This window comes from Triturus cristatus, chromosome 3_2 (assembly GCF_964204655.1).
Source record: "Triturus cristatus chromosome 3_2, aTriCri1.1, whole genome shotgun sequence".
Classification (NCBI taxonomy): domain Eukaryota; kingdom Metazoa; phylum Chordata; class Amphibia; order Caudata; family Salamandridae; genus Triturus; species Triturus cristatus.
Window position 1 is genome coordinate 885,182,090 of NC_140584.1, and position 18,210 is coordinate 885,200,299.

The following is an 18,210-nucleotide window of genomic DNA, read 5'->3' on the forward strand; positions in this document are numbered from 1 at the left end:
TATAACAAAAAGATTTTTGTGGGCACTTTGTGTCTGGAATTATTTTTAATCATATGGTGCGGTTTGGTGGCAGATGGAACGTCTTTGCCGGACCATTTTGGTGGTTACGTGTGCCTTGACACTGTGCGTGTGTTCGGCAGATTAAACGATTCACTCGAAGCGGGTCGGGGCGTCTGTCCGACTACATTACCCAACATGCTCCGATATTCGCCAATAGGCCCCCCCCCCACACGGGTCAACCCTCATCACATGGGTTGGTGGCCGGGCATGTGATTGGTTCATGTACCGATATCCGCCTATATGCCCCTCCTAATATGTCAACTCTCAGATCACGTGTTGGGGGCCGGGTTGTGATTGGTGCATGCGCGTCTGCGAGGCCTCAAGGGCGGCATCCACACAGTTCCGGCTACCACTCGGCACATCCAGGAAGGAGGCCCGGGGTAGCAACGGATAGGTAGGCGAAGTTCTTTGCACCAGCGTAGCCTTTTTACTGCATGGGCTGTATGGTTAAAGTTATCCTCTGCGTTGTCTTAGGGAACGCGTAGCCTGGAGCCGTAGACTGTACTAGCTCAGCCCTACATTGTCTGTGGTTCTGCTTTACCCCTGAGCTCCACTCGAGAAGGGTTGAGGTCCCATTTATCCATTTGCTTTGGACCTTAGCAGTTAGAGTCGGAAACGGCAGACTCTAGAAATGTATTGCTTTTGTGGCATTTTAATAACAGCCCCATAGTCTATTGCAGCCGGGCGTGAATGCCCTTATTAACCCCATTGGTGTGACCAGCTGTACCAATTTAGATTCATAGAATGGCCCTAGAGCGAAATTCCTTGTGAGGGGCATTCAGTTTTTCTGAGTTATAGTCAATTTACCTTGTATTACAATGTGTGAGTCTTAGAGCTAACCGTAGTAAATGTTTACATCAGTGAGCAGATTACATTCTGGTGTATCTGTTCCTCTTGTTTTTTTAGAGCGTTGCCTCACGCCCTGAGTTGTGACCAGGAGTGTGGGACGTTCCCCGATCTCTTGACGGGTAAGGAGGCATTTTTTGATCCTTTTCTAGACAGACGTTCATTTATTTAACGTGTGCTGTAGATCTACCATCATGTCTTTTCGATCCAGTTTGCAATAATTTGTATGTTTATCCTAGGTCAACAATAATTTCATTTTGAACAGAGACCATTCTGTCTTTTAACAGGTGACCTGAATACTCCCAGATGGTGCCGTAGATCAATGACAAGCAGGTACCACTGTTGGTTGTATCGTTCCCTTTTTTATTCCTTTGCACACTTTATCACATTGCAGTAGTGTATTACTTTGGTCCTGAAGAAAGCCACGGTCATCTCTCAGAGACGCTAGTTGGCTGAAACATGTAGACCTACACTCAGAGTACGTGTTCCGTATTGTTTGGTGTACACGCTTTACTCTATTATTCCTGCGTCTTTTTATTGTTGATATCACTGGATATTTACTAAAACAGTTTTCCCGTGGTAATCAATTTTAAATTCACATTTTTCACACACTGCACTTCATTTCACTACACCATAGGCAGCTTTCTTCCATTTTGGTAGTGTTTTCCCCCCCCCCTGTTGGATAGTTAAAAACATCCCTGAGCTCCTCCTTTTTTAAGTAATTAAAGGAGTAGTAGCTCTTTAACCACACCAGGTGTGGTTAACGGGAGGTCCCAGATGATGAAGCATGCCACCTCGGTGGGTGATGGGACTTGGTCCTTGTAGATAGGATCCTCTACTGGGGTATGCAAACTGGTTTCTAGGTTTCATCGTTAGGTAGATCTCCTCAGACCCACGGGCTCTTTTGTTGTTCTAGTTCTGGTATTTGGGGATTTGCCCGTGCTGGTCTTTAAATTCCCTTAGACCCTCCATCCATTGTGTGTTTACCACCTAAAGTTAGATATAACCTTACTCTCTAAAGTGGTAGCTTGGTCGAGCAGTAAGGCAGTATCAGAGGACAGTGTAAAGCATTTGTTGCACACACTCAGCCAGCAAATGGTCTCACACTCAATAACTGAACTCTAGGAGAAGGGTTTATATATAAAAAATATATGCTTGTTTTATTTTAGAACCAACACTTGGCATTATAATATACTTTCTCAGAATGAGATGCTTTATAAAAATACTTTTGCAATATGCAATTGACTTTTGTAAACAGTTACAAGTGGTTGCAATAGGCAACACTATTTTAAACACAACAATGCATTGAGCTCAAAGAAAATTTCAAGTTATTTGTAACAGATTACTTTTAGGATTACTATTGGAATTCCAGGACTGGATCCTAGATTCAGTCCTGGGTCACTACTTAGAATCAAGTGATGAAAGTCGACTTAATTACTGTGATGATTTTTAAACAATATTTAGCTATTTTAAAAGTTGACACTTAGAAAATATTTCATAGAAAACAGTCAATGATTCCCTATGGAAGAAAATTCAAGTTGCAGGTACAGTATGTTCGCGTTACTTTTGTAATCCAGTACTGGGTACCTAGACTCAGTACTGGGACCTTTATCCAAAACAGGTAAGTAATTACGTTTTCAGATATTATACGATTTTTAAAGAATATTTAAAGATTGCAGAAATTGACACTCTTGAAGAAATTTCACAGAAAAACAGTCAATGGAGAGCCTTATATAACTCTTTATTGTTCGGTTTAAAAAACCATTTACAACAACATGCTAAAAATTGAGTAGTCAAGCCATGGAATCTGACCACTTTAACCGCTTAAGATCCTCTGAATGGCTACCTAAATGGGTGTGAGCCAATTCCTGATGATATGAGTCGCCAATGGATAATGTTATTATTTGAGCCCGATGATCACTATCTCCCTGTTGGGCAATTTGATAGCTCTTAATCCAAGTCAGTAATCGAATATGCTACTTACCAGTATGCATCTGTTCTTGGCATGTAGGGCTGCTGACATTCATATCTGTGCATAGATCGCCGCCTAGTGTTGGGTCCGGATGATTGCACATTGTTGTCATGGAAGAGTCTTCGAAGTATCACGAGATAGGTGGCTCCTCCCCTGGACGACAGTGTGCATGGGCATCCCCTCCATCCTCAGATTGTTTTTCGCCATTGTGGCATAGATGGAGTGTAATACAGTGAATGATGACCATGTTAACTAGTAATTACTGAACGCTACAGCTGCTACAGGCGCCGGGGAGGAGGGTGGGCGATATGAATGTCAGCAGCCCTACATGCCAAGAACAGATGCATACTGGTAAGTAGCATATTCGGTTCGAGGCATGTGGGCTGCTGAATTCATATCTGTGCATAGATTATATAGCAGTCCCTCCATTAGCGGCGGCTACCCGTGCCAGCTGTAGCAGTCTGAAAGAGAGTTTTGAGAACAGCCTGTCCTACAGCTGCTTGCTGTCGTGAGTGTACATCTACACAGTAGTGTTTGGTAAAGGTATGTATAGTGGACCATGTGGCTGCTCTACATATCTCTTCTAAAGGAATATTTCCCAGGAAAGCCATGGAGGCCCCCAACTTTCGTGTGGAGTGGGCTCTTGGAGGAATTGTTAGCGTGCGCTTAGCTTTTTCGTAGCAAATTTGTATACACTTAACAATCCACCGAGCTATTCCTGCTTTGGAAATGGGGTTGCCTTTGTGCTGCGGAGAAAAGGCAACAAATAGTTGTTTCGTCTGTCTAAAACCTTGTGTTCTATCAATATAGTACATGAGAGCTCGTTTGACATCAAGAGTGTGGAGCATTCTCTCTGCTACATTCTCAGGATTAGGATAAAACACTGGTAGTTCTATGGATTGGTTTATATGGAACTGTGAAACTACCTTGGGCATGAAAGTAGGGTTGGTGCGTAGTACGACCCTGTTTGCATGAACCTGTATAAATGGCTCTTGGATGGTTAGTGCCTGAAGTTCACTAACTCGTCTCAGAGAAGTAATGGCAACTAGGAAAGGTACTTTCCATGTTAGAAATTGAATCTCACAGGAGTGTAAAGGTTCAAAAGGTGGTCCCATGAGTCTGGTGAGGACCACATTCAGGTTCCAGACTGGTGACGGGGGGTGTCTGGGGGAAATCACACGTTTGAGGCCCTCCAGGAAAGCTTTGATGGCAGGCACTTTGAACAGTGAGAGGTGCTGCCTGTTCTGAAGGTAAGCTGCTAGTGTGGTTAAATGTATACGGATGGAATTGTATGCCAGATTGCATCTGTATAAGTGTAATAAATAACAGATAATGTTGTGAGTTGACGCATCCAGTGGATTTATGTCATTTTTACAATACATGACAAATCTCTTCCACTTGGCCACATAGCAGGCTCTGGTAGTGGGTCTCCTTGCCTCCTTGATGATATTCATACAGTCTGGAGGCAAGTTTAGGTAGCCAAACTGAGATCTCAGGAGCCAGATCGCTAGGTTCAGCTGTTGCGGATCTGGGTGCTGAATTTCGCCATGGCTCTGCGTTAAAAGTGTAGGTGTGAGCCGTAGCCTTTGATGCGGTACCACGGAGAACTCCAGAAACGTGGTGTACCACGGCTGACGTGCCCACGTTGGAGCAACCAGAATGAGCGTCATCGAGTGTTGCTTGAGTTTGCGTGCCACCAGCGGTATCAATGGTGCTGGGGGAAAAGCGTACGCAAATCTGCCGGACCAGTTCAACCATATTGCATTGCCCTGCAACTGTGGATGTGGGAACCTGGCGGCAAAATTTCGGCATTTTGCGTTTTCCCTTGTGGCGAATAGGTCTATCTCTGGATGACCCCACCGTTGGAAGTACGGCCGGAGTACCGATGGGTGTATCTCCCACTCGTGCATTTGGTGGCTGTGTCTGCTGAGCAGGTCTGCCATCGGGTTGTCCTTGCCCGGGAGGTGTTCTGCCACGAGGAAGATGTTCCTCTGAATGGCCCACTTCCACATGCTCTGAGCCAGATGAGACAACTGTGGCGAGTGTGTTCCTCCCTGCTTCTGTATGTAGTACATGGCAGTCATGTTGTCCGTTCGGATCAACACGGCCTTGTTGCACAAGTGCACTTTGAATGCTTTCATTGCAAGGAAGATTGCCATTAGTTCCAAAAGGTTGATGCGCATCCTCCTCTGTTGCGTAGTCCATAGCCCTTGCACTGTGTAATGGAGTACATGAGCTTCCCATCCCTGGAGAGACGCGTCCGCCGTCAGTATTATTTGTGGAACAGGCTCCTGGAACGGTCGGCCCTTGCAAAGGTTTTGTGGAGTCCACCAATGCAGAGAGTTGTATGCCCGACCGCTCACCAACACTAGGTCTTTTAATTGCCCGTGAGCCTGATTCCATTGACGTGCTAAGCACTCCTGAAGCGGGCGCATATGTAATCTCGCGTGCGGGACTAGGAATATGCAGGAGGCCATCATGCCTATCAACTGCATAAACACTCGTGCCTGTAGTGAGTGTTGAGGTTTGAACTTGTTTATGAGCAACTGCATGCTGTTGATCCTCACTGAATTGGGCTGTGCTGTGGCTGCCAGAGTGTTTATGGTCGCGCCTAGGTACTGCTGTACGTGGGAGGGTTGAAGGTGGGACTTTGGATAATTCAGTGAGAATCCCAGGCTGTGAAGAAGGTGAATAGTGCAGGACATGGGGTGGGCACACTGCTGGGCTGACTTTCCCTGGATAAGCCAGTCGTCCAGATACATATAGACATGTATGTGCTGTCTCCTTAAGTGTGCCGCTACTGTCGCTAGGCACTTGGTGAACACTCTGGGTGCCGTTGTTACTCGGAAAGGGAGGACCTTGAACTGGTAATGTTGATTTAGAACAGTGAACCGGAGATATTTTCTGTGTGATGGGTATATGGAAATACGCATCCTTGAGATCTAGTGTTGCGAGAAAGTCTCCCTGACTGAGCAACGGCAGCACTTGTTGCAGAGTGAGCATGTGGAAATGCTCTGACAGAATATACTGGTTTAGAGGTCTTAAATCCAGTATGGGTCTGAGAGACCCATCCTTTTTGGGGATTAGGAAATACAGTGAGTATACCCCTGATCCTTGGTCTTTCGCAGGCACGAGTTCTATGGCTCCTTTTTGGAGCAGACTGAGAACTTCCTATTGGAATAAGTGCAAGTGCTCTGCGGACATATGATGGTGTCTTGGTGGTATGTTGTGTGGAGTGGACGTGAACTCCAGACAATAACCGTACTGGATAATATCTCTCACCCACCTGTCTGTAGTGATGGATTCCCAGACCAGCAGGAACTTTTGGAGTCTCCCCCCGACAGGTGTTACGTGGTCGGGGGCAGTGACAAGGCGTCACTGTTTGTTGGTGGCAGAGGACCTGGAGCTGTTGTTTTCGCGGCCTCTGCCCTTGACGTGGTTTCCACGGTATCCACCTCTATTATTTTTATTATAGGTGGCCTGTGTACCTCCTTTAGTGTACTGCGACTGTTGGGAGTTCTGGTTCTTAGATGGTCCTCTGGTGCTAGAGCGACGAAAAGACCCACTCCTAAACTGCTGTGATTGCAGAGCCCCCATAGACTTTGCAGTCTCCGTATCTTTTTTGAGTTTTTCCAAGGTGGTGTCAACCTCGGGGCCAAAGAGGGAGTCAGGGTTGACAGGTTGATTGAGGATAGTGGTTTGTATTTCAGGTTTGAATCCTGAGATTCTCAACCAAGCATGCCTTCGTAGCATGACGCTGGTGTTGATGGCCTTAGCTGCAGTGTCAGCTGCGTCAAGAGCACACTTAATGGAAGCGTTGCTAATAAGCTTCCCCTCACGGATAAGTGACTCTGCTCCTTCCTTATACTGATCTGGGAGGTGCTGTAGTAGTGTTTCTAGGGTATCATAATGCGCCCTGTCGTATCGAGCCAGAAGTGCCTGAGTGTTGGCAATTCTCCAGATGTTAGCTGCCTGGGCAGCAACCCTCTTTCCAGATGTCTCCAAGACCTTAGACTCTTTGTCGGGGGGAGGAGCATCACCCGTTGTCTGTGAGTTGGCTCTCTTCCGAGCATTGGAAACCACCAATGAGTCCAAAGGTAACTGTCCTCTTAAATAGGCAGGGTCCACAGGAGCTGGCCTATATTTCTTCTCAATTCGAGGGTTGAGAACCCTAGCCCTTGTGGTCTCCTTAAAAATGTCATTGGCTTGTTTGAGGACCCCCTTTAGCATAGGCAGAGTTTTAACAGATCTTTCTGATGTAGAGAATGTATCCATTAGAAAGTCGTCGTCAATAGGATCAGTGTGGAGATGTACGTCATGATTGTTAGCAGCTCTTTCAATTAATGCATTAAAAGCAGCAGTATCCTCTGTAGGAGATGTTTTCACCACATATGCCTGTGTGTCTGGAGCAGTATTGTCCCCTGCACCAGTATTGTCCACCCAAGGTTGGGTTTGATCTTCAGGGTCAGTGTCCACAGGATAAGTGTCCTCCATATCACCAGTATCTCCAACATCCATATCAGAGTGTGTTGGTGAGAATGACTGAGGTTCTGGGGCACAATATTGAATATGTTCCACCAGAATTGGTGACGTGGCTTTTTTCCTCTTTAATGGAATCTTGTATGGCTCCATTGGTGTCTCTGGTACTATTTTCCTCTTGTAAATGGAAAGTCTACCAGTGTTGGCGTCAATGAATTGTTTCGGATCCTCATGTTCGTGAGGTACTGCCACAGTTTTCAGTCCCATTTGAATTTCCGTCGGTACATTGACATTTGTTTTTGGGTCGACACCGTCTTGCGGGGTGAGACCTTTCTTGGTGTCGAACATCTTCGGTCGCACCGCTGGCGGGAGCCCGAACTTGATGTGCGTCGACGCAATGTGCACCGTGCTGACCGTCTTCGGCTGGGGGGCTATGGTTGCGCCCGGCATGGAAGCTTTGTCGTGGATGCGTGCTAACGACTCCGACACCTTCTGCTTTACAAAGGGAGAGGGTGTGGATTGGACACGGTCCCTCGACGCCTTCTACGTTGTGGCATCAAACCCTGTCCCCGACGTCGTCTTCTGGACTCGACGGGAATGGGTTGGCTCTTGAGGGTCACTCTCCATCTCGGAGTGGACGATCCTCGGCGCCGATAGTTTCGGCTCGGCAACCTTGACGATCTTCGGTGTCGCCCTCGGCTCGACGTCCCCATGACATTTGTCGGCGTCGACCGCCGTCTTTTGTGTCTTCGGCTCCGAGGCCTTGTTGTCGATGAGACTCTTCCCCTTTCGGTTTCGATTTCGGTGCAGTCGCCTTCAGTTTCGATTCCAGTTGATCGAGTGATGGCCTTTTCGATACCGATGGCTCTTTGGGATAGTTCGACGCCGGGCCTTTATGCGGGGCGGAAGAACGAGAGGAATGGTCTTGGGTAAGGCCTTGTGGCGATCCCGCGACCTGAGCCTTATCAAGTGTCTCCGTGGGCCCTGTGCCGATCTGTGGGCCTAGCTCATCTTCTGAGCCATCCTCTTCGGCCCCAAGTGCCCCTTAGTCATCTCCTACCTGTTCGACGACGACGTCTTCTTCTTCTAATACATGTTCGTCTTCCGCATCATAGTCGGATTCGCGCTCCGACGCCGTATCCGATATCTCTCCCCGAGCTTCAAGGTCCACGACCTCCTCATCGTCGGTCCCGAAGATGTTGTCCGGGTTCGGCGCCGCTTTCTGCGCCTCGAGCCGAGCTGCTCGACGAATGCGAAGGGTTTTCTTGGAGCAAAACCTGGAACACGCCATACAGGTGGCTTCGTCGTGGGTTGGAGAGAGGCACTTGTTGCACACCGGGTGCACGTCGAAGCGAGCATACTTCGCGTTGCACAGGGGGCAACGCTTGAAGGGGCTATTGGAAGACTTTGGTTCCATCGTCGATCCCGCTCGGGCCTTGGACGTCGAAGGGCAAATGGCTAACTTCGATGAAATAACTCGGCGCCTTACGAAAACAATACCGACGAGTAGAGGCCTAACTACTCTAAGAGCTAAGATAGGACATCCGAACCCAATGGCGGAAAAAAACAATCTGAGGATGGAGGGGATGCCCATGCGCACTGTAGTCCAGGGGAGGAGCCACCTATCTCGTGATACTTTGAAGACTCTTCCAGGACAACAATGTGCAATCATCCGGACCCAACACTAGGCGGCGATCTATGCACAGATATGAATTCAGCAGCCCACATGCCTCGAACTCTCTGCTCCCTAAAGTAAAGTCCAAAAACAAATGGGATCTGCCATTTGACCAAGTCCAAGCAGGCGGGGTATCAGAAGAGAAACGCCCATTCAATAAAGTATATCCCAAGTTGTTGAACTGTGTTCCCACGTATTCCCCCAATATTGATGATTTGTTCCCAACGGGGATTACCTGAGGTAGAAAATGTGAGGGGGTTCTTGGAGGATCCGGGCATGTATCATCTACATGGTTGCAAAATAGATTAGTGTTGAAATCACCCGAGATGATGCTTGGTGTACTTCCGTACTTGCCGATTAGGTCGCAAATGGAATTGATCAGACTATCCATTTTAGATTTTTTCTTAGTAGTACCGGGGGGAATATAGACATTAAGAATCAACAACTGAGGATCGATAGTCGAGCTTCCCAGAGTTATTCCAGAAAGCCATTCCTCCGTGAATTCGATCTGTTTAACACTTGTTAATATTTTTGTTGATACATAAAATCGAGAGACCACCCTTGAGACGACCGAACTTGGACTGCCTGAAAGGCAGGTGTCATAAAGTCCAAAAAGCCCACTATTGGGATACTTTCTCCTGCCCATGTTTCCTGTAAAAGGAGAACGTCGTATTCTTTTAGAAAGTCCATTGTAGCTGGTGATTGCTTTTCCGGGACAAATCCATTAATATTCCAGGAACATATTGTCAAGTTGTGATTTCCTATGGGAGAAAATTGGGTTACTGGCAAGTACAGTTGAAATTATTTTTCAGAGTCAGTGCTGGGCACCAAGATCCAGCACTAGGAGCTCCCCTAAGAGCAGGGGAGTATTTTCGTTTTCGTTACTCGGCTGACTTTTGGTGAATATTTTAAGATTTGAAAAGTCCACACTTAGAAGAAATTTCAGGAAAAAGCCAGTCAATGTTACCATATGAAGAAAGGTGAATTATCGGTTTAAAGGCAAGTACTCGACTGGCAGAGTTGAGGTTTTGGGCATAGACTCAGAGGTCCCCCAGGGTCAGGTAGGTACAGTTGGTTCACCCTCAGCGACTCTAGGGCGGCCGGGTGCAGAGAGAGTTAGGCCCAATGTTATCCTATGAGGGATAGGGGGGCCTTGGTGGTGGATGCTGACTAGCAAGCCACGTGGCTGTGGGAGCTGGGCTCCTGGTCACTTACTAAGGGCAAGTGGGGAAGTAGGTAGGTGTAGAGGATGCACTGCCAGGGCCACTCGGGCGGCTGGGTGCAGGGTGCTTTTGAGCCTTCGGACGCTCAATTAATTTCAATGGGAAATCTCCGGTTCAGAAAAAGACTGCAAGCTCGGGGACGAGGATTCTTCAGGTACCACCACCACTTCGAGAGGTAAGTTGGGTAGTTGGAGGATAGGTAGGTACCCCGGGATTGGGCACAGGGGGCCGCGGGGCGCCGCGTGCAGGGGTGCCTTTTAGTGTCGGGAAATCTTACCCTCTGTTTATCGCGGTAGGGGGGGCACCTTGTTCTGAGGCTGCAGGCTTCTTCAGGAGTGTCGAGGGAGGTCCTTGGGTGCCGGACTCGGGGTCACAGTTGCCGTGGGGTCGTCCTCGTGGTCTTTGTTCACTCCGGCACTGGCCAGGCTTGGCTGGTGCAGAGTGTGCTGGGTTCGCGGTTCCGGGCTGCTGCCAGGGATTAGAGGTAGGTTTTGAGTAGAGCCTCTACTCATGGGAGTCCCAGGGGCTTAGAGCCAAAAGGTAGCCAGGTCCTCCGGGGTTTGTGAGGTTGCTGGCCATAAGAGATGCCGGGTTGGAGCAGGAGCAGGTTTGAGGGTCGACAGGCCGGTAGGGCTGGGGCCAGAGCAGTTGGTGTCTTCCTCTTCTTAGCAGCTGCAGGGCAGGTCTTCTTTCTTCTTGCTCTTCTTTGTATTTTGGAATCTGGAATCTGAGGAAGGAAGGTTCAGGGTGCCCCTAAATACTAGATTTAGTGGTGTTACAGGTAGGTGAAGGGCAGGGACCAATGGGTCCCTGTCCTGGGGTGGGTACACCCCCTATCCTGCCTCTCTCCATTGGCACAAGGCACCCAGCTAGAGGGGTGGCTGATGTATGCCATGGCAGTGTAGGTGATGGGCATGGCACACAGGGATGTGTGCCATTGTGTGTGTGCCAGTGTGTGTGTGTGTGCCAGTGTGTGTGTGTGTGCCAGTGTGTGTGTGTGTGTGCCAGTGTGTGTGTGTGTGTGTGTGTGTGTGTGTGTGTGTGTGTGTGTGTGTGTGTGTGTGTGTGTGTGTGTGTGTGTGTGTGTGTGTGTGTGTGTGTGTGTGTGTGTGTGTGCGTGTGTGTGTGTGTGTGTGTGTGTACAGGGCCTCTAAGGGTGGCACATTGAGTGCTGGAGCCCTTAGAGGCCTTCCCTGGTCACAAGGCCCTGGGTACCTAGGGTACCATTTACCAGGGGCTGACATGTGGCCAGGGTTTGACAATTTGGGTTTTGTGTGATTTAGGGAAGGAACATAGGCCCTGGGCACCTGATTGGCAGGAGTACAGGGTACACTCAGTCAAAGTACATTCAGCAATTCAGCAAAAAGTGGGGGCATACCATGCAAGAAAGATGGCCCTTTCTCACAGTGTGGAACTAGTGAGAGTTCGAGGAGTGTTGTGAACCATAGTTGCCGTGCCCATGTGGGAGCAACTAAGATCACCTTGAGAGACTGTTGCTTGAGCTTGCGTACTACTAGCAGAATGAGTGGGAGTGGTGGAAAAGCGAACGCAAATCTTTGACCAATTCATCCATATCGCATTACCCTTGGACAACGGGTGTGGAAACCTGGCGGCGAAGGTTGGGCATTTTGCGATTTCGTGTGGGGAACAGATCTATGTCTGGGTGGCCCCACAACTGGAAAAATGGTTTAAGAACTTGAGGATGAAGTTCCCATTCCTGTATCTGCTGTGTCTGACGACTTAACAGGTCCGCAATCTGATTGTGCACTCCTGGAAGTTGTTCTGCCAGAAGATATGTGTTTTGCGGGATGGCCCATCTCCATATGCTTTGCGCCAGATGACAGTTGAAAAGAATGTGTTCCTCCTTGTTTCTGTATGTAATACATTGCCGTCATATTGTCCGTGCGGACCATGACAGTCTTGTTGAGGAGCTGTATTTGGAATGACTTTAACGCTAGAAATATTGCTAGAAATTCTAGGTGATTGATGTGGAGCACTTTCTGTTGAGTGGTCCACCTGCCCTGAATTGTGTGGTTTAGGAGATGGGCACCCTAGCCAGTGAGCGACGCGTCTGTTAGCACTATCTGTGGAACTGGCTCTAGAAACGGCCGCCCTTTGGAAAGGTTTTGTGTGTTCCACCACTACAGATAGCTATATGCGCGGCTGTCCACCAACACCAGATCTGTAAGTTGACCTTGAGCCTGGTTACACTAACGTGAAAAGCATTCCTGTAAAGGGCGCATCTGAAGTCTTGAGTGAGGTACAATGAAAATGCAAGAGGCCATTTCTATTAGCTGCATAAGCACTCGAGCTGGGAGGGAGTGTTGGGGTCAAAATTTGTGAAGAGGGTTTGCATACTAGTTATTCTGGCTGGATTGGGGTATGCTAGATCTTTGGAAGTATCTATTGTGGCCCCTAGATACTGGTGTAGGTAGGAGGGTTGTAGATGCGACTTGGTGCGATTTTTTGTGAACCCCAAGTCGTGTAGCAGCTGAATTGTTTGAGAAGTGTGGTGAACACACTGGTTGTGTGACTTGGCTTTTATCAGCCAGTCGTCCAGGTATGAAAACACAAGGATCTGCTGTCTTCGCAAGACACTTTGTGAAAACCCTGGGTGCTGTGGTCACTTCGAATAGGAGTACTTTGAACTGATAGTGTTGGCTGTCCACTGTAAACCTTAGATATTTCCTGTGAGCAGGGTGTATGGGAATATGGAAGTAGGCGACTTTGAGATCTAGTGAGGCAAGGAAGTCGCCTTGTTGAAGCAGTGGAAGGACTTGTTGAAGAGTGATCATGTGAAAATGATCTGACTGTATGTAGAAATTGAGAGGTCTGAGGTCCAGTATTGGTCTGAGAGTACCGTCCTTTTTAAGGATTAGAAAATATAGGGAGTAAACCCCTGTCCCTTGATGCTGTAGGGGAACTGGTCCTACTGCATGCTTTTGAAGCAGTGAGGAAACTTCCTGTTTGAGGAGCGTTAGATGTTCTGTGGACATCGGACGCTGTTTGGGCGGTATGTTGGGGGGAGTTGCTGTAAGTTACAGGTAGTACCATACTGGATCATTTGTCTTACCCACTTGTCTGTAGTGATGGAATTCCTGACAGGTAGGAACTGTGAGACTGTCCTTCCGACCGGAGTGGAATGGTCTAGAGGGAGTGGAGGGAAGTCACTGTTTGTTAGTGGGGGAGGTGAGAGTGTCCTCATCTCAGCCTCTCCCTTTGTTGTTATTTCCCCTGTACCCACCTCTGAAATATCCCTTGTTGGGGGATGTTTGTGCGGGGTTTTTATAGGAGGACGAAGCAGTGTCTGTGCTGTTTTTGGAGGCGCCCCTATAAAAGGAGCGACGAAAGGAGAATTGTGTTGAAGGAGACTGTAATGCTCCCATAGATTTTACAGTCTATGTATCTTTTTTCATTTTATCTAAAGCAGTTTCTACAGGTGGGCCAAAAAGTTGTTCTTGATTGAACGGTTTATTCAGGATAGTAGTTTGCACTTCTTGTTAGAAACAAGAAATGCGCAACCATGCAGGTCTGCGTAATAATACACTAGTGTTGATAGATCTAGATGCGGTGTCTGCTGCATCGAGGGCACATTTAATGGATACATTTCTAATTAGCTTGCCCTCCTGAATCAAATCATTGGCTTTGGCTTTATATTTGTCAGCCAAAGTCTGCATTAGATGTGCATTAGGTCTTTAAGCTGGTCGTAGTGAGCCCTATCATACCTGGCAAGCAATGCTTGTGCATTAGCTATTCTCCAGTGATTAGCTGCCTGAGAGGCAACTCGTTTGCAGGAGGCGTCTAGTAATTTAGGCTCCTTATCTGGAGGTGGAGCATCACCGGGGGTTTGAGAGTTGGCACGTTTCCGTGCATTGGTCACTACCAGTGAATCTAAAGGGAGCTGACCTTTAATGTAGGTGGGATCATTGGGGCCGGTATATATTTTTTATCAATCCGAGGATTGAGAATTCTTGTCCTGACCGGGTCTTTGAAGACATCCGGTGCATGTTTAATGACACCTTTGTACTGTCTTTTGTGACTGTGCAAAGGTATCAGGAAGTCTTCCTCCGTGGGATCTGAATGCATTTGGACACCATGATATTGAGCAGCCCTATCAATGAGTTGACTAAACCCAACGTTGTCGTCTCAGGGAGATGGCCTAGTGGGGTATGCATCTGGATCAGGAAGATCTGAAGGATCTACAGGGGTATCGAAGTCGTCCCATGTGTCGAAAGAGTCATTATGTTGATCCCCACCCCCTAAGTCATCATCATCCTGTGGTGGTGATGAGTATGGAGGAAGTATGGGAGACTTTATAGGAGAAGAAGGCAAAGTAGGAAGAACAGGAGAAGAGGGTCTTAGTGGTGAAGTTGCAAAGTCCCTTTTCTTCACTGGCACCTAAGGAGTGTGTGGGGTGTCCAATTTCCTCTCTTGGCTGGGAGACTGACAATATGGCCTGTTTTAAGGTCCACATGCAATGTCTTTTGTTTCGGATCGATAAGATCTGGTAGAAACAGTTCTTCCTCATTGGCATCTGCTTTTGGCGCTGACTTTTTCGGTTCCGAACTGGACTTGGATTTCTGTTCCGGAGCCTTAGAAGGGGTTTTTGGGTCCTTCGGCTTTGTTGTTGAGTCGTAAACCTTTTTCGGATCTGAAGGTTTGAGGTTTGTTCGGATCCGAGGCCTTTTGGTGTTCAGGCCTTAGTGGAGACAGAGGGAGTAGGATACGTTCCCGATTTCGGCACAGACTGTGTTTTTGGGGCACCGACATGCAATTTGCTTGGTCCCAAGCTGCCGGAAGGCTTCTCCTTTGTCTTCGGAGCCGGGCCCAGGGGCCGGGCTTCTGAAGTTTTTTCGGTCGCGACTAAGGCCTTCAGGCGAAGTCTTGACTGGAGCCTTTTGTTTTTCGGGTGGGGTTGGAGCAGGGGCAGTTGTACTCACTCGTTGACTTGGAGCGATGTGGTCATCGGAGTCGAAGTCACCTGCTTCGGAGAACATGTCGATATCCTCTGAATACTCTGACTCTGGAATGTCGGGGCCTTCATCGAAGATGTCTTCGGGCACCGGTGCAGCCTGTTGCGCAATAACGTGTCGTCGAGCCCGGCGATCACGGATAGTCTTCTTGGACCGGAAAGAAGCGCAGGCTTGGCAATCTTTTTCTTCGTGTTCTGACAAATGTTGCATACCTTGTGTTGGTCGCTGTGTCGGAATTTAGCTCCACACCGGGGGCATTTTTTTTAAATGAGTTCTTTCCATTAGCCGTAGGCCCGAATAGCGTCGATAGGCCCAGCGGCCCGGGTCGACGACCGAAATCGAGTAACTGAGTTAGCGCGTCGAAGGGCACGTGAACGAAAACAATACCATTGAGTTTGCGATGGTTTGCGTGTCAAAAAGGTTTGGAAAATATGGTACAGAATCGGAACGCTTAAATTACATCAGAACCCAATGGCAGAAAAAAACAATCTGAGGATGGAGTCGATGCCCATGCGCACTATCGTCCAAAAGAGGAGTCACCTATCTCGTGACTACAAAAGACGTCTTCCAAGACAACAACAAGGTGCCAGCATATGAGCCCAACACCAGATGGCGATCTATGCACAAGTATGAATTCTGCAGCTCATATGCCTCGAACATAGAGTTGTCACTACTTGAAAACACCAAAATAGGGGAAGGGATATTTCCAGGCCAATTGTTAATGCGAAGACTGATCTGGCATTTATTTGAACAGAGACCAGAGTAATACAGAGATTAAAACACATGAATAAGAAGTAAGGAACTGAACTATGTACAGCACTTCAATGACAAGTGTTCTTGTTCAATTTACACTATTTTCATCCCACTCCATAAGATGAAAAATTGAATTAGTCTTATATAAATAAATCAAACTTGTGGGACATATACAGAATTCTGATGGGTGCTCAACCAGTAGCTGTTTTACTGACTAGTAAAGACATCAGATTTTGAATAATTCTTGCACATAATAGCCGCTCATTAATTATGCACTCAAAAACCCGGTTTAGCTGTGATGGTAGCAATGTATATCCAAAACGAGCTCTTAACAGAGGTTCAGTTTAAACATTTGATGCAAACAAAGCGCAACGTTAGACTTGATTGTAACAACTCTGAGTTAACGCCATCATGTTCCTTAGAACAGGACTACTTAAAGGACTGCAACATATATACCACGATGCAAGAACAAATGATCTCACCTCCTGTTCTGAGAGGCCATCTATTATTTCCGATATCTCATGCTCACTCCTTGCAATCGTAGCAGAAAGCCCACCGCCTCGCTGACCAACTCTGAGGGTGAACATGGGAAGAAAAAAATTAAAACATTTCCCCAATAACATTTCGAATTTTCTACATCAGGTATTTAAGTTTTGTCCCCTTAGAGACTTGCATTGACTCCTAGTCAGACCTACTTCTTACACCTCTTCATTTAACTTCCTGAAGTAATAGTTTGCCATCGGTGTCAGTCTTCATGGAATTTACCCTTCTAGCACTAGACATCGACAGAACAATCCCGGCTGTAGAATCATGGCAGAGGCATCACATTTTCAAACACTGCTGGAGGATAGTGCAACCTATTGAACAAGTTACTTACCTTCAGTAACAATATGTCTGTAAGAAACATTAGTTAGTTATAGATTCCTTACCTTAGAATTACCCCCAGGCGTCAGACTGGATCCGTAAAGTTTTTTCGATAGCAGCACCTCTGCGCGTCAGAAGGTGGCGTTGGTCAGCTCAGAGTCAGTCATTGGCATTGTTGTCACCGGGATGTTGTCGTAGTAGCTACTTAAACGCCGAACTCGCGCACCGACGTCAGTTCTGTACACAACTTTCCGCGCCAGAAACGCAGAGCCATGTAAGACACTGACCACTGGTGCACAAAACTAGGGCCCTGAAAGGATATCCATAACACTTGAAATCATTTCAAACGACCTGGAAGATGGGTGGGGCGGGATGGAATCTATAACTAACTAATGTTTCTTACAGATATATCGTTAACGAAGCTAAGTAACTTGTTCATCTGAAAGAAATACGTTAGTTATAGATTCCTTACCTTAGAATAGATACCCCAGCTATACCAACCCCGGTGGTGGGTCTCCGAACCAAGATCACACCAGAAAATCCTGGATAACAGAACGGCCAAAGAAGCCGTCTCTCCGGACTTGGCTGTCCAGACAGTAGTGTTTTGTAAACGTGTGCAGTGAAGCCCATGTAGCTGCTTGACAGGTGTCATGTGGAGGAAGTCCTCTTCCCAAGGCAGTAGTGCCTGCAGTCGCCCTGGTGGAATTGGCGCGTAGCCCCACTGGAAGCTCTTTTTAAGCCAGAGAATAGCATACTTTAATACACAAAACGACCCATCGAGAAATGGTTCGCCTGTGTACGGCCTGACCTTTCTTGGCGCCCACGTAGCCAACAAAGAGATGTTCATTCACCTGAAACTGTTTCGTGCGATCCAGATAGATAGCCGCGTTTTGGGTCCAGACGGTGAAGCCTCTCCTCTTCTTTTAAAGGATGCGGAGGCAGAAAGAAGGTGGGCAAAGTGATGGTCTGCCCAGTGTAAAAGCCAGTGACAACCTTAGGAAGGAAGGACGGACGAGTCCTGAGAACGGATGGACAGACAGAAAAGGAGGCTTGGAGAAAAGAGCCTGGAGCTCACTCACTCCTCTTGCAGATGTGATGCTCTACAAGGAATGCTGTTTTAAGCGTCAGAAGGCTCAAGGGACAGTTGTGAAGCGGCTCAAAGGGAGCGTACATTAAATAGGTTAAGACTAGATTCAAATCCCACTGAGGCATAACGAAGGGAAATGGTGGAAAATGATGAGTTATGCCTTCAAGAAATGATTAACCACCGGCTACTTGAAAAGAGAAGGCAGATCTGAAAGCCGAATGAAGGCACAGATGGCCAAAAGATAGCCCTTGATAGTGCCCAGAGCAGAGCCCTGCTGG

At 47.5% G+C, this 18,210-nt stretch overlaps 1 protein-coding gene across 33 annotated transcripts in view; it reads right to left on the reverse strand.

The window, feature by feature from the left end:
- Positions 1–18,210, reverse strand: part of NCOR1 (nuclear receptor corepressor 1) — a 1,832,391-nt gene that overhangs the window by 1,444,178 nt on the left and 370,003 nt on the right. For all 33 annotated transcript variants that reach the window (XM_085649294.1, XM_085649293.1, XM_085649281.1 and 30 more), the window contains one exon: positions 16,464–16,554. In XM_085649294.1, the coding sequence (XP_085505420.1) occupies positions 16,464–16,554 (91 nt within the window). The remainder of the gene's footprint in view (positions 1–16,463; positions 16,555–18,210) is intronic.